General features: G+C 39.1%; 1 protein-coding gene and 1 long non-coding RNA gene across 2 annotated transcripts in view; both read left to right on the top strand.

Moving 5' to 3' along the window:
* The first annotated feature begins 1,078 nt into the window (after positions 1 to 1,078).
* LDOC1 (LDOC1 regulator of NFKB signaling) lies at positions 1,079 to 3,488 on the top strand. The gene has a single exon (XM_022554287.3). It carries the CDS (start codon positions 1,226 to 1,228, stop codon positions 1,664 to 1,666), a length of 441 nt encoding a protein of 146 aa, XP_022409995.1. The 5' UTR covers positions 1,079 to 1,225; the 3' UTR covers positions 1,667 to 3,488.
* A 1,000-nt stretch (positions 3,489 to 4,488) lies between these two features.
* The window catches only part of LOC111164552 (uncharacterized), a 172,295-nt gene continuing 160,609 nt past the window's right edge, over positions 4,489 to 16,174 (top strand). Inside the window, exon 1 of the long non-coding RNA XR_002642112.2 lies at positions 4,489 to 7,198. This is a non-coding gene — a long non-coding RNA (uncharacterized LOC111164552). The remainder of the gene's footprint in view (positions 7,199 to 16,174) is intronic.

The following is a 16,174-nucleotide window of genomic DNA, read 5'->3' as shown; positions in this document are numbered from 1 at the left end:
ATAAAACCATTTTAAAAACACAAGTGTTCATTGTTAAGCAAAGAATAATACCCAGTAGTCAAGGAACACTAACATTAGGACAGGAAATAGAGTCAAAGATAGGATGCTAAATTTTGCAGAACTTTTTACACTTTGCTATTTACAAAAATAATTTTAAACAAAAGGATAGAGGTACACAATATTATTTTCCAACTAAAGAGGAATCCCTGTTTAAATACTGTTTTGTCATGAAAGACAGGACCCCTATATATATGGAATCCCCCCCAAAAAAATGGTTCTGACGAACCTAGGGGCAGGACAGGAATAAAGACGCAGATGTAGAGAATGGACTTGAGGACACGGGGAGAGGGAAGGGTAAGCTGGGACGAAGTGAGAGAGTGGCATGGATATATATACACTACCAAATGTAAAATAGATAGCTAGTGGGAAGCAGCCGCATAGCACAGGGAGATCAGCTCGGTGCTTTGTGACCACCTAGAGGGGTGGGATAGGGAGGGTGGGAGGGAGATGCAAGAGGGAGGGGATATGGGGATATATGTATACATACAGCTGATTCACTTTTTATATAACACTGTAAAGCAATTATACTCCAATAAAGATGTTAAAGGAAAAAAAAAAGGACAGGACCCCTGAGGATCTTTCATAACTCTTGAAGGATGTGACTCCCGTGGTGCAGCCAGCAATGCTAATAGTTCTTTGGGTGAGGGAGATTTAAATAAGCAAAAAATGTGTGAAAACCACGGAAACGGAATCTGGTGGCCACAGACCCACCAAAAACACTGGATTGTATGAGTCGGCTGGGTTGAAGGGTGGTTGATCCTTTAAACTTGAGCAGGTTGAGCCTCTCAGAGATGGGTCTTTAGCGCTCGCTCAGTCCTGGCTAAGGCCGGGCTCACATCCAGGACTGGGTCTCTGCCCACCGCCCCTATCCACCAGCCTGGAGACCTACATGCTCGCAGCCCGTGACCCAACCCGCGCCACCCCGGCCCCGCCCCCTGCCTTCCCGGGCGCCCGCCCCCCTCTAACCGGGCGGCGCCGGCGCGCCGGCCGTCAGAGCGGCTGTGTGGGCGGAGCTTGCGTCGCCGCCGGGACCCCTGCGCGCACCGCCTCTCGTCCCTAGCCACCGCGCGCTTCCGCGGACACGCACTTCCTGCGAGGCCTCTGTGCGCACCTTAGGCGAGCCGAGCCGAGCTGAACTCTGCCTTGCACTTGCGAGCTGTTCGCCATGGTGGACGAGCTGGTGCTGCTGCTGCATGCGCTCCTGATGCGGCACCGCGCCTTGAGCATCGAGAACAGCCAGCTCATGGAACAGCTGCGGCTGCTGGTGTGCGAGAGGGCCACCCTACTGCGCCAGGTACGTCCGCCGAGCTGTCCGGTGCCCTTCCCCGAAACTTTTGACGGCGAGAGCTCCCGGCTCCCCGAGTTTATCGTGCAGACGGCGTCTTACATGCTTGTCAACGAGAACCGATTTTGCAACGACGCCATGAAGGTGGCATTCCTAATCAGCCTGCTCATCGGGGAAGCCGAGGAGTGGGCGGTGCCCTACATTGAGATGGATAGCCCCATCCTAGGTGATTACCGCGCCTTCCTCGATGAGATGAAACAGTGTTTTGGCTGGGATGACGACGAAGACGACGACGACGAAGATGAAGTAGATGATTACTAGGCCCGGAGACCCTCGGGCCTAGGGGGAGGGCCCTGCACGCCGCCACCTCCCCCTTCCCCGCCTTGCCCCGCCCGGAGCCGCCGCGCTCCCCTAGCGCTCCGATCCCCTTCCCTACCCCTGCCTCTGGTTGTCTTCCTCCTCCCCCCCTCCTCCCCGTAGTGCTTGTCTTTGTTCCGGGGATAGTGCTCCAGTTACCTGCTGCTGAGGCCTGGGCCTCTCTCTGAAGTGCGCTGCCTCCCACTCTGGCCAGCCCCAGGACCCTCTCCTGCTGACTTGAACTGTGTTCTGAGCCCCAACTCTAGGCCAGGCCCCTGTTACCAACTGGACTACGCACAGCTGTGCCGTACAGCCCTGCCAACTCTCAGGCCTACATCTTGCCCAGAGACCTACGCTGCCACCTAAGCACCCTCCACCACATTACAGCGACAGACCAGGCCTTTGGAGATAAGTAGCAACCTAGAAGATGCCTTAGTTGGCTACACCTCCTGGGACACTGGTTTGGACTGCTCACCACCTTCCCCCAAGGGGCTAATCTTTCAAGCTGGTTAGTTCCCTGCTAACGCCCAAGGTCTTCTCCTGCCTCACCAGATTGCTGCAGGAGCCTTGTTGTGCCTGGCAGCCAAATTGTTGACATTTCTCCTATGCACCAGTTTTGCACAACTGTCATTTATCTTTCAAAATTGCAGCAATCCCACAGATGTGTGCATTTGGACAAAAATACTAAAAACAAAACAATACAAACAAAAGCAGGCACTCAGCTCAGCTCCTTAGTACTACCTGGAAAAAGCATTTGCATTCTTTTCAATAAATATCAAGCACTACGAAAAAAGAGTCTCTTTTAATGGTTAAGGGCTGTCATTGGCCTCTCCTACTCACCCTGACTCCCATATTCTCATTGATATCAGGGAACCTAGTTCAATCCCAGTATTCCCCACTGTCATGTGTAGGCTACAGAGGACAGCTAACATAGGGCTTTATGGGGAATCTGGTACTCCCCTCACCAAAGCATTTCTTGCAGCCCTGGTGAAGGGAGTGTCCTCTGGGGCTTCCAAGATGACATGTGTAAGGTGTGGCTGAGCAGGTGGCACACCATCCCAAACTGGGACACTTTTGAGAGAGCTTAAAGGGGACACTATTAATTATTAGACTGGGACAGCAGGCATAAATCAGGACACACAATATTCCTGTCTTCCTGAGCTTTTGGGTTCTTCCTCAGCACGGCAAGTTCTGCCCCTTAACCCTTAGTACCTGTGGGGTGCTATTGAGTTCAGGCTTCATTTAACAACGTAGCACATTGTTTTAATACCCCTTTGAGGTGCTTGAGCTAACATTAAATCCTAGATCCTGGGTAAATGCACCCATAATAAACGGAGCCTGATTTGAACATTTCATCTTCCTTGGGCAGATACCCTTAGAATCCCCACCCATCCATGTGCCCCAGATTCCTGCCTGTAGAAATTGACAATATGCCTGGCTATCTCCTGAACTAGATCTTATACTGCTATCTGAGCTATGCTGAGATTTCTTTGTGGGCCTGGATTGCTCGGAGGCACTAAGGGAGTGGGGTGAGTGCTGAGAAGAATCTGCATACCTTTGTGAGGCAGTTACCCCAGGTTAAGTCACTGAAATGTTAAATCAGGGAAGCTCGGTTAGGGGATTTGTGGGGCCTATCTCTGCCAGCCAGGAGCTGTCAGGAGCATTTGGGAGGTTCCGAGTTCTCATTCTTATCTCTATCTGCCCCCATGTCTTTATTGTACCACGTCTGGAGCCAGCTCTACCTTAGAACCTCTAATTAATTTAGGTAATAAATTTTCTTGTTGATTAAGACCTTTTGAGTCTGGGTATTCTTTTATTTGTATTGTGACGTAAACCTCACATTGTGGGTTAAATGAGATACTGGTCATCATACCGGGTACTTCAAGAGGTGTGGATTCAATGAGATTGCACCCATGAGGTATTTTGAACTGTCCCTGCTGCGTGATGAGCACTCAGTAAACATGGGCTCTTACTCCCAGGCCTGGGAACCGAAGCATCATTCCAGAAACAGGTCTCTTGCTATGACCTTGGCCTTAGGAAAATGTCAGGAGTCAATAGGAGCAGAGCAGGCTCAGGAAGAGTGGAAATGAGAGCATGACAAGACCTCATTTACTCTTTGGGATCTGACATGAAGTCAGATAGAAAGCCGGTTTACTAAGTGAACAGGCAAAGTCCAGAGCAGGAGTCATTTTTCCAGTCTAGGAAAGTTGTTTCTGGAGGGTGGGACAGGGGTAGATATGATGTAGCAAAGGAGGTTGAGGTCCATACTGGGGGTGGATCTGGGGAAGTAGTGGGCAAGTGCTGAAAGCTAGGTGAGACCCACTGAGACCAAATATCAGTCATTCGAAATAATCAGTGGTCCAGGTAGACTTAGAGGAGTTAGAGATACGGTGGTCAAAGAAAAGTGGTTCTTGCCCTCATGGTCATTCCAGTTTGTTGCTTTTATGGTGCCTTGGGCCAGAATTGGGATACCTTGCTACAGGTAAGGTCCAGAAAGAGAATCTAGACTGTGATTAGATTTGAGAGTGACCTTTCCAAGGTGAAAGTTGAAGGCATGAATAGATGAGATCTACTCCCCACCACCAAACCACGTGTGTGCATGCTCTGTGCAGAAGGAAGGGGTTTCTGGTCAGTGAAGATGCCAATGCAGCACCTGAGTAGCACTCATGACAGCTAGGCCAGGAGCTTCTGGAATCTGAAACGTACATGTCCTGGGCTTGTATGCACATGCCTGAGCTGACTCAGTGTGTGTGTGTGTGTGTGTGTGTGTGTGTGTGTGTGTTAATGTCCTTCATGTATCATGGAAGAGCGGTTTATACTGTGAGCTGCAGAGAAGGACAGTGTTAAGAATCTGGCTGCCTTGGCAGATTCTGCAATAAAAGCACAGATAGTGGCAAGGGCTTTACCACCACGGGAGGAATTCATGGTAGTGAGATAGTGGCATAAGGCATAGCAGAAGAGAATTGGAGAAGTAAATAAGCATATCTGAAGATAAAATCACCACTCAAATGAAAACTATTAAAAGTAGGTGAAAATGTTGAAATAGCAAATATGAACTTCAGACTCCTGAATTCCCATCACACTGGACTTGAAACGATCACTGAAATTGTGCTATTAATGAAATGAAATTAATCATATTGAAGGTCATAATCATTTAATCCTATTAAATCTTCCAATGTATGTTTGGATTTCTCTAATCACTTGAATAGGTAAGTAGTGCCAACCATTAATTCTGTGTTGCTGTGTTTTGCCGGATGATATATTCAGCTAGAGGTACATGATGCACATTGTGTTTGGTTATTTTCTGCTATTACAACATAGTGAAAACCTCAGCAATTTGGAAGTAGAGGGAGATGTGTTGTTAAAATTAGTGGAATATTTATTTTTTAACAAATGAATTTAAACAATTTTTAAAGTTCTTAAAGCACTTAAAGCTAATAAAAGGGTATCAATTCAAGGTCCTGAGAATGTTTTCTTTGATGGATGATCAATGTGGGGCAATTGTATGAAGTATATATATTATTTGCTTTGAAATATGAATTTTGCTAAAGTAGCATTAAAAGTGTCTGGTAGTTTGCATTACTCAGTAGTTCAAGTATATTCCCTACAGTCTTATGCCCACTTAGTCCTAAAGGTAGATACAATCAACTATGTTTGGTGTCCTTCGACAGTGCTGGTGACCCCCTACTTCTTACTTCTGATCATCCCCCTTGCGTTTTTTTCCCTCCTGTCTGAAATGCCTCTGTTAGGATTTGTTCATTTATCTTCAAATATTCGATTGTCCAGAGACTTAAAAAAAATGCGGTTAGCCTGTGATGGGTAATAGCTTGCTTGAAGTATTTATTAACAGCAGAGCAAGATTTGTTAGAGGAGCAAAAGCCCTGCCCCGGATTAGTTGGGTGGGGGAGTGGTGGTGAGATGTTGCAACATTTGTGTACCTCCTGGTATCCGAGCTACGATCAATAACAAATTAATTTTTCTTATGATTATTCCACAATATTTTCATATCTTCTCTTCCCCTGCCCTAAATGACAAAGGATTTCATGCACAGAATTGCAATAATATAATTCTATTTTAGCCAAAGTCCCTATACAGTCAGTTCAAATGACCAGTCAGTTCAGAGTCAACCAGTCAGCTCAAGATAAAAAACTGTCACAAGACTGTTTATATGCCTCATTTAAAATTGTTACTTTAAAAAAATCATACCAGTAAAAGAAATCAAAGGGAATTATATTTCAGTGGTAACTGAAGTAATTGGGATATTTCTGATTTATTTGTTCTCTAGACACAGATAATTGCACTGCCATACAGGACTTTTAGAACTGCTCATTTGAATGTACACAAATTTTTAACATGTTCATAAGTAGGGAGAATAATATAGTGAGTCCTCATAGACCCATCTCCAGATTCAAAACTTACCAACATTTTTGCTTCACCTATCCCTTTTCTTTCTTATAATTTTTATGGAATATTTAAACTCAAATCCCAGATATCATATTAATTCACCCTTTAATATTTCAGTATGTTTCTCTAACAGATAAGGCTTTAAAAACAATCCATAATATCATCATCGTATGTACTAAAATACGATGACTCCTTAATATTTAATACTCAATCCATATTCAAATATCCCCAGTGTCTTAAAATTGTGTTTTTAATTATTTGTTTGAATTAGGTTTCAAAAATGTTGACACACTGCTTTTGGTTTATATATCTCTAAAACCTTCTTTTAACTAAAAACAATTGCCCTCCATCCTTTTTCCCCTACAAATTATTTGTTGAGGAAACCAGGTCATTTGTCCTATGGAATTTCCTATATTCCGGATTTTTTTTTTTTTTTTGCGGTACGCGGGCCTCTCACTGTTGTGGCCTCTCCCGTTGCGGAGCACAGGCTCCGGACGCGCAGGCTCAGCAGCCGCAGCTCACGGGCCCAGCCGCTCCGCGGCATGTGGGATCTTCCTGGACCGGGGCACGAACCCGCGTCCCCTGCATCGGCAGGCGGACCCTCAACCACTGCTCCACCAGGGAAGCCCTAGAGGCTCTTTATTTATTAGGGATCTGTGATATTTATTGCAAATATTTACTTATTTTAATTTTTTGGCCATGCCGTACAGCACGTGGGGTCTTAGTTCCCAGACCAGGGATGAACCCGCACCCCCTGCAGTGGAAGCATGGAGTCCTAACCACTGGACTGCCAGGGAAATCCCTTATGTTGCAAATATTTATGCCCAGTCTATCATTGGTCTTTTTATTTTCTTTATGGTATTGATATTTCAGGCTTTTGTGAAAATGTTTAATATATTTCCATTTTTTCCAGTATCCTCCCATTTCTGTGCTCCCCAATTTATTTGGTTATATTCTTTCTCTTAGTGTTTATACCTTTAAATCATGTATATACCTCTATTATTTTTCAGATACGAGTGATCTATTTTGACTCTCAGCCATGAAAGATGAGGAACTCAACATATACACTAATACTATTTCCCTCTCAGCTTTGTAAGTTACATTGTTTCTGTGTTGTCAGTGTTTGTAACAGTTACATGTTTTTCCCCCTGAACATAATCCCTGCATGTGTTTCAATTTTAATATATCAGACAAATGAATTTAATAATAACTACCTTGTCCAATTTTCATTCAGTGTTTTTTTGTTAGCTAGTTTCTTTTTCCATTTTTAGTTGTTTCTTCAAAAGGAAAAAAATCCCCGTAAAACTCCTGGGAAATATATCGTCTGAGGTTTCGATGGTGAATAACAGTTTTGTTATGGGTAGAGGTTCTTTCTTTCATTGCTCCACTATCTTTTTAGCATTGAATGTTATTTTGTAGAAGTCTGAGGCCATCCTAATATTTTTCATCCATAACTGATTTGATACTTTTGTTGATTTCTCAGAGAATTTTTTTCTTTATATTTCAACAGGATATATCTAATTGTTATTCATTTTTTGTCATTTTTTTGTGGAAACTGGTGTGACCATTTAACATGTAGATTCGAGACCTGATTCCCTTCTTCAAAGTTTTCATAATTATTTCTTTAAATATGTATAATATATACTGATATTTATTTATGTTGACTCTCCTTTACCTGGCCTCTGTATTTTAAATTTTCTCAGACTTTTCTTAATGTTTTCTTCATTTCCACTTTATTCTCTTTACTTTTATCAATCCTGTTCTCTCTGTCCTTTACAATGATTTCAGAAGTATCTGTCATTCTTCGTGTTGTTTCTAGTTTGGCTTCAGTTTGGTGACAGGTTTGTTGTTTCCCACTTCTTTGCCAAGTGCTGCCAGCTCATGCTTTAGCTTCTATTGACTCGTGCATATTCCTGAATCACGTATTTCTTATTTGTTCTCTTGTTGTGCAGCTATGGATCCTTTATTTTTTTTAAGTTGATGGCAGTGTGCTATGTTATGATATGATGGTGATATGTGCTATGTTATGATATGATGGTGATATAAGTCACATCTGTTTCTTGGCAGTATTTTGCTAGAGAGTGTTATTTGCCATTTTCTTTCCTGTTCCTTCCCTCCTATGGAAGTGCTTCTAGGAACCCTTCAGTATCTTGCCTCCTTCCTAGTAATGCTGCTCTTCCTCAGTAAAGAAGTTACAAGTCAGCCTTTCTTGTCTCTTTCAGTCCAGTCCCAACAGCATTTTCTCTGGCAGAAATAACTCAGTGTTAGTGACTTGTACATTGCATACTTCCCATTTTCCTGAAACGAGACAGATCTGACTCCCCACTCCCTTTTTTAAACATTTCAATAGCACTCTCATGTTTTCACTGTACCTGAATGTACCTAGATGATTTCCGACATTATTTTCAGAGTCAGCGTTCTGTACTTTCTGTATTCGCCCCTGCTGCTCAGTAGTTCTGATGTCTTAATCGCCTGGGATAATCTGTATCCTTGAGAAGCGTTGAGCTAACCTTTGAGAGGGATTGAATAAGATTCAACTCTGGGGGTGGAAGAACCTGAAAAGTAAAAAATGAAATATTAATGACTTAGAATACTTTCTCACTACAGCTGTGTGTGTGTTTCAAAAAATAAGATAAATTTTATTCTCAATTTTTGGAACAACTTTTTATCCCCCTGTGTAACAAGAAGAAAAATCGAATGGTTTTAGTCATCTGTGGAGAAGAGGTACCACATATGTAGGAGATCCCATCAATATGTATATGGGAAAAAAGAAAAAAATCTGTTGTTCATTGGAATAAAAAGTAAGAAGGGTGAAATTAGTATCAGAAAATGGGCCTTAGAAGAGATAGAAAAGCACATATGGAAAGTTTGGCTTGTTGTGAGTTGAGAATGGATTGTTCCTTGCACAAAGTTTGAGTTCAGTGAGAATGTGTTGGGGATCAGAAAGGCTGGTGGCCCCTGTTGTGGCTTTGCCTTAGATTTGCTCTGTGAAGCCCAGACAGCTTACTTGACTTCTGTGATTCTAAACTTCTATACCTATATCATGGGAATAATTATATCTTAGGACTAGTATAAGAAAAAACTGCCTAGTATCTTATCTGGTAGTCAATAAATGTTAACACCATTCTTCTTTTCTTCAATAGATATTATTTAGTAAAATAAGAGTGTAAGATTGGCTGTTATGGTAGTGTTGTGGGTTTTGGTAGAAAGACACTGATATTGGGGGATTTGGAGTGTCAGGAGGAAGTGTGGTCAACACATTAAAGTGTTGGATATTAAGAATTAATTGACATGTGAACAGCATTTGACACTTTAAAAGTCACTTTCATATTCAGTTTCTTATTTGGGACTCATGCCAACTCAGTGAAGAGATATTTTTATTTACATTTTACAAATTGGGATATTAAGTCTCTGAGATGCTCCAGGACTTGTCCATGGTAAAAATGTCAGAATCTGGGCCAGAATTCTCACCCCAAGTCCAGTGCTCTTTTTACAGTTTCATGCTGCCTTTTGGAAGTAATGCCTTGTTCAGGTTGCCTATCTTCCATGGACCTTTGTTTCCTCGTTTATAATCTGAAGTATTTTCATTAGTGGGCCACTCTGCAGGTTCTTCTCTCATTTAATAACAAAGTAGCCCTTAAAATGAGCAACTGTCACTGTCCACTCCAACTCTGAACCTCTATAATTTTATCTCCATTTTGCACAAACGCTGGAGTACTTACAGGAAACAGTATGAGATTTGAGAAAGATTCTGGGATTGCTCATTTTTTTAAAGCAACCTCCCCCCAAAATCCCCCAAAAACCTAAATGTCCATCAAAGGAGATAGACTTAAACAATGATAAAGTACATCCTGATATGAGCTACTTCACAGAGGTAAAAATAATATTTTCTTTGTATTTTTGAGGGGAAGTTCCAATAGGAATTGTTAAGCATAAAAGTAATTCATAAATACATGTAGAGTATGATGATATTTACAAATATTTTAAAACCTATATGTGTATGCATGTGTGTATGTGTCGACATATATGTACAAAAGGCAAAAAGAACAGAAAGATAAATGACAAAATTTTAACAATGTTTACCCTAGACAGGGGAGTAGTATGAAAGAAAATTTTTGCTCTTTTACTCTGTATTGCGCAGATTTATTACAATGAGTACTAATGTAATTTAAAACATAGAATTAGTACTTATTCTGGATAGGTTTTGGTGAAAATGAAAAGCAACTGTTGGTACCATTATAAAATAGTTCTCTTTTGGAAACAGTAATTCATGTTGTAGGAACCATAAACTTATTCACAGTTTGTTATAAAATAAGCATAATTGGTTTTATGAATCTGTTATGTTACTTCAATTCTTCTAAACAATTGATGATAAAACTCTGTTTTATCAATGAAAACAACCTATACTCAAGCTATTATTTCAGTAGTAAGTCTGGTCAGTGCAGTTAGAAATAGGTCATTCCTATAATACCTCTTCATTGTGTCCCTTTCTTTTTGGCAGTAATTTCCTTAGTAAAACCCTCGTTGCTTGCCAGGTTTATTTGAATGGACTCCTAGATGACTTTTCTTCTTATGGGCTCTCTTCCTTCTAATCTGCTCTTTTCATTGCTGTTAGTGTTGCTTTTTTGAAACATAAACCTTACCACTTTTTTCTATTCAAAATCCTTCTGTGATCCCCATATCTTCAGAAAGTACTTAAATTCCGTAACATAACATTTATGTCTGGATTACTCTTTTTAAAAATTATCTTTTTATTGAGTTATGATTGGGCTATCTTTTTATTGTTGAGCTATAAGAGTTCCTTATGTATTCTAGATACTAGACCTAATTATTATTGGATGTATGATTTACAAATATTTTCTCCCATTTGATGGGTTGCCTTTTCACTTTTTGGATAGTATCCTTTGATGAACAAATGTGTTTAATTTTGATTGAGTCCAATTTATATATTTTCTCTTTGGTTAGTTGTGCTTTTGGTGTTGTATTTAAGAAACCATTTCCTAACCCAGAGTCACAACAATTAACACCTACGTTTTCATAGTTTTTATGTTTTACCTCTATGTTTTCACCATTCTCAGAGTTTTAAGTTTTAGATGTTTCATTTTGGTCTTTGGTCCATTTTGAGTTAATGTTTATATATGGTGTGAGGTAGTGGTTTAAATTAATTCTTTTGCATGTGGCTTTCCAGTGTCCCAGCACCATTTGTTGAAAGGAATATTATTTTAACCCCATTGAATTGTCTTGGCACCCTTATCAAAAATCAGTTGTCCATAGATGTATAGATTTATTTTTGCAGTCTCAATTCTTTTCTGTTGAGCTATGTATCTATACTTGTGCCAGTATCAAACTGTCTTGATTATAGTAGTTTTGTAGTAAATTTTGAAATTGAAGAGCATGAGTTCTCCAACTTTTTTCTTTCAGCAGTTTTTGGCTATCCTGGGTCCCTTGCATTTTAGTATGAACCTTAGGCTCAGATAGTGCATTTCTTCAAAAAAGACAGTTGGCGTTTGATAGGGATTGTACTGAATCTGTATTAATTTGGGGTATATTGTCATCTTAATAATAAGTCTTCTACTCAGTGAACATGGGATATCTTTCCATTTATTTAGGTCTTCTTTAATATGTTACAGTGATGTTTTATTATTTTTATTATATGTCTTCCACTTACTTTGTTAAGTTTATTTCTTAGTTTCTTATTCTTTTTGCTATTATTCTAAATTGAATTAAAAAATTTTTTTTTCAGGTTGCTTGTTGTTAGTGTATAGAAATACAGTTGACCCTTGAACAACATGGGTTTGAACTGCATGGGTCCACTTATACATGGATTGTTTTCAGTAAATATGTACTACAGTACTACAATATCTGAACTTGGTTGAGTCTGTGGGTGTGGAACCATGCATACAGAGGCCCAACTATAAAGTTATAAATGGATTTTCGACTGCTTAGGGGTTGAACCCCCAACCCTTGCATTGTTCAAGGATCAATTGTACACTTGATTTTTGTTTATTGATATCATACAAATACAACCTTGGTGTACTTGTTTATTAGCTCTAATATTTTGCTTTGTGGATTGCTTAGGATTCCCTATATCCTAGATCATGTCATCTGGAAATAGATAGTTTTACTTCTTCCTTTCCAATCTGGATGCATTTTATTTCTTGTCTTTCTTTCTTTTTATCCTTCATTCATTCATTTTTGCTTTATTTCTCTGGCTAGAGCCTCTAGTACAATACTGAATAGAAGTGTCATGAGCAGACATCCTTTTCTTGATCTTAGAGGGAGCACTTTCATTCTTTCACTATTAAGTATGAGGTTAGCTGTGGGCTTTTCATAGATGCCCTTTATCAAGTTGAGAAAATTGCCTTCTACTCCTCATTTGTTGAGTGTTTTTTTATCTTGAAAGGATGTTGGATTTTGTCAAGTGCTCTTTCTGTGTTTATTGAGATGATCATGTGGTTTCTGTTTTTTTCTTTTATTCTATTAATATTGACTGATTTTTATATGTTGAGTCAACCTTGCCTTCCTGGAAAAAAATCACATTTGGTCATGTAATATAATCCTGTTTACATGTTGATAGGTTTGGTTTGCTAGTATTTTGTTGAGGATTTTTGTCTATATTCATCAGGAATAATGACATGTAATTTTTTTCTTGTGACCTCTTTTTCTGGTTTTGGTTTAAGAATAACTTGGGAAGTTTTCTAAGTTAGGCCTCATAAAATAAGTTAGGAAGTTTTCTGCATCCATTGCTTTGCACTTGCTTTTTTCACTTAATTGTAAATTCAGAAGTAACTCTGTCAACTCAGAGTTACCTTCCTCATTTTTGTGCAGCAGCATAATTAACTCTGTGGATTTGCCGTAGTTATTCAGAATTCTCCTGTGTATGGTCCTATGTACGGGAAATATTTTGTTATTACAAAATTAAGATTCACCATTAATAACAATGTGCATATTTTGTTTTATATTTGTGGAGATATACCTTTACAGTAGGTGCCTAGGAAAAGGATTGCTAGATCATAGGGTAAGAACATATGTAGTCTGTTAGATGTTCCTAAATTCCCTCCCAAAATGTTTTTGGCATTTTACACACCCACCAGAAATGGATGAGACTGCCTCTTGTCCTGTAGCATTATCAGGATAAGGGCTATTTTGAATTTTTGACTATCTGATAGATATTTTTTAATGGTATCTCAGTGTAGTTTTAACTTGTATATCTCTGATTGTGAGTGACGTATTTTTTTATATGTTGAGGGCTGTTTTAATTTCTCTTTTCTATAGATTATCTGTTCATGTATTTTGACCATTTTTTTCTATCTTGTTTCTCTCCTTTTTCTCTCCTTTTTTTTTTTTCGGTACACGGGCCTCTCACTGTTGCAGCTTCTGCCGTTGCGGAGCACAGGCTCAGGACGCGCAGGCTCAGCGGCCATGGCTCACGGGCCCAGCCGCTCCATGGCATGTGGGATCCTCCCGGACCGGGGCACGAACCCGCGTCCCCTGCATCGGCAGGCGTACTCTCAACAACTGCGCCACCAGGGAAGCCCCTTCTCTCATTATTTAAAAGCTCTTTATGTACTTGGGGAATAGCCCTTTGTTTATAAGTCACATGGATTTTATTCCAGTTTTTCATTTGTCTTTTACCTTTTCATGATATTTATTTATTTTTATTCCAAAATTTTGCATTCTTATGTAGACAGAATCATTAGTCTTTTATTGCTTCTAGATTTTGAGTTATATTTAGAAGACTTTCTTTCCCCATATCCAGTTATACAGGAATCTCCCCCAATGTTTTCTTTTAATATTTCTGTGGATTCAATTTTTGAACATTTACATTTCTGTTGTATTTGGTGTTTATTATGGTGTCTGATGTATCCAATTTAATTTTTTCTTGCAAATGGCTCTTATTCTCAGTTATGTGATATGATTATCATATACTACATTTCCATGTGACCTTGTGTTTATCTGTAGATTTTCTTTGTGTTTTCCAGATATTATATTATGTGCCAAACTTCTTTTCCAATTCTCATACCTCCAATCATTTTCTCTTGTCATGAAATTGTACTGAAGGTAGTGGAAATCCTTCCCTTGTTCTTCTCCTTAGTGACAATGTTCCTAAATGTTTCCGTATCCACATATATATAAAAACATATATATTTGTGTTGTGTGTGTGTGTGTGTATGTGTGAGAGAGAGAGAGATGTTACATAGCAGTGCTGAATTTTGTACAGCCTGTTTTCAGTATCTATGGAGAATATCTTGTTTTGGTTTACTTAGATTTATTAAGATGGTGGATAATGAATTTTTTAATATAAAACAATCCCTGCATTTCTGGAACAAATCCCATTTGGTCATAATATCTCTTTATTTTTATTTATTTATTTATTTTTATTTTTAAAGTTTTGGCTGCACCATGCTGCTTGTGGGATCTTAGTTCCCTGACCAGGGATTGAACCTGGGCCCCTGGCAATGTAAGCGCCAAGTCCAAACCACTGGACCGCCAGGAAATTCCTATATCTCTTTATTTTTAATGTGTAGTTGGAATCTGCTTGCTAATATAATTCAAAATCTTTCATTGATATTCATGAGATTGGTCTGTAGTTTTCCTATTTGTGTTTTTATCAGGTTTATGTATCAATATTATACTTCCTTCATTAACAAAATGAAAGTTTTCCTTTTACTACACTCTGGAACAATTTAAGTAACAGTAAGATTTTCATATACAGTTTCAATTAAAAATCTGTTTGAACGAATTAGTCACTGCAAAGTTAGTGCATCAGAATTCTCCAGTGGCAAAAAATAGGTGATATTTGAAAGTACTCTGTTTAATAAATAGTTTATTATAAGTTTAATAGTTAATTATAGTTAATATTTGATAATAGTTAATAGTTTAATAAAATATTTAATAAGTACTTTTATATTATATAGTTTGACCTTCACTTCAAATTTCTGAATATGTTATATTCATTTTATGGATTAGAAAACTGAGGCACAGAAGCATTAAGTGGCTCGCCCAATCCACACATTTAGTGAGGAGCAATAGAAGAACTTAAACTAGATCTACTGTTTTCATAATATACTCTGTTCATTCCATAGTGCTTCCCTGAAATGTAGTTCACTGTCTTTATGTCAATAGTTGGCCAAACATTTTAACTCACGATTAATTTACATGTATGTTCAGTAGGGAAAAAAAAATTTGGTTTTGAATCTATTTTTGTCATACTGTGACACTACTGGGTCTCACTACAAGTAGAATCCTTGGTGATGGAAGGCAGTAATATGTGTATGTCCATTTAGATAATCACCTGCTCTCTCTCTCTCTCTCTCTCTCTCTCTCTCTCACCCCGGCACACATATCCTTTAGAGGACATCATGGGATAAGACTGCCTTAACCATTGATTCATAAAATTCAAATAGGCTTTCGGCATACAGAGTAATTATGATTTGTGGAACGTGCTTTCATTTATAGTATATCCTCCATTTACGTACCTACCTAACGTAGAGATTAGATTGGCTTTAAGTTATCAGCCATTTTGAAGATAGGCCTATTAAAAAGAAAAACTAAAGCAAACAAAAATTCCAAATATCTGTAAGAACAGATTTAATGTGATGTCAGATACTTTCTACAATGTATCGAAATTCCAGGGATGAGCATGGTGCATCATCTCTTGTACCTTAAACTTGAGTACTTGTATTAAAGTAGCTAGGAATGGGAAAATATAAGTGTAAAATAATATAATTCAATATGTTATAATCAATAAACTCAATAGTATATCGATATAAACATACACATTTTGGCAGTACGAAGCATTTTCATTTTGATGTGCATTTATCTTCAGATCAATGGGTACAAAGAGTTCTAGCAAGTTAGTTAGCCTAACTGTCTTTATTTTATCTAATTCAAGGGGTGCCTTGAATATTGTGTCAAATCCAAACTCTTTGCCATGGCTGTGTACAATCTGCCTGCACTCCCCCCGCCACCTCTCCTCTCTTAATTCATCTTTCCCTTTCTATTCTTCACTCTGAGCTCCAGCTTGAATGACTTTCTTTAATTTTAAGACTGCCAAAATTTTTCCTT

This window comes from Delphinapterus leucas, chromosome X, assembly GCF_059928025.1.
Source record: "Delphinapterus leucas isolate spDelLeu-1000000601 "Yukka" chromosome X, BTC_Dleu_Yukka2, whole genome shotgun sequence".
NCBI lineage: Eukaryota > Metazoa > Chordata > Mammalia > Artiodactyla > Monodontidae > Delphinapterus > Delphinapterus leucas.
This window is presented reverse-complemented; position numbering and strand designations above follow the sequence as displayed.

What these genes read in the sequence shown, in the direction of transcription:
- LDOC1 (XM_022554287.3), top strand. Translation starts at nt 1,226, where the DNA reads ATGGTGGACGAGCTGGTGCTGCTGCTGCATGCGCTCCTGATGCGGCAC.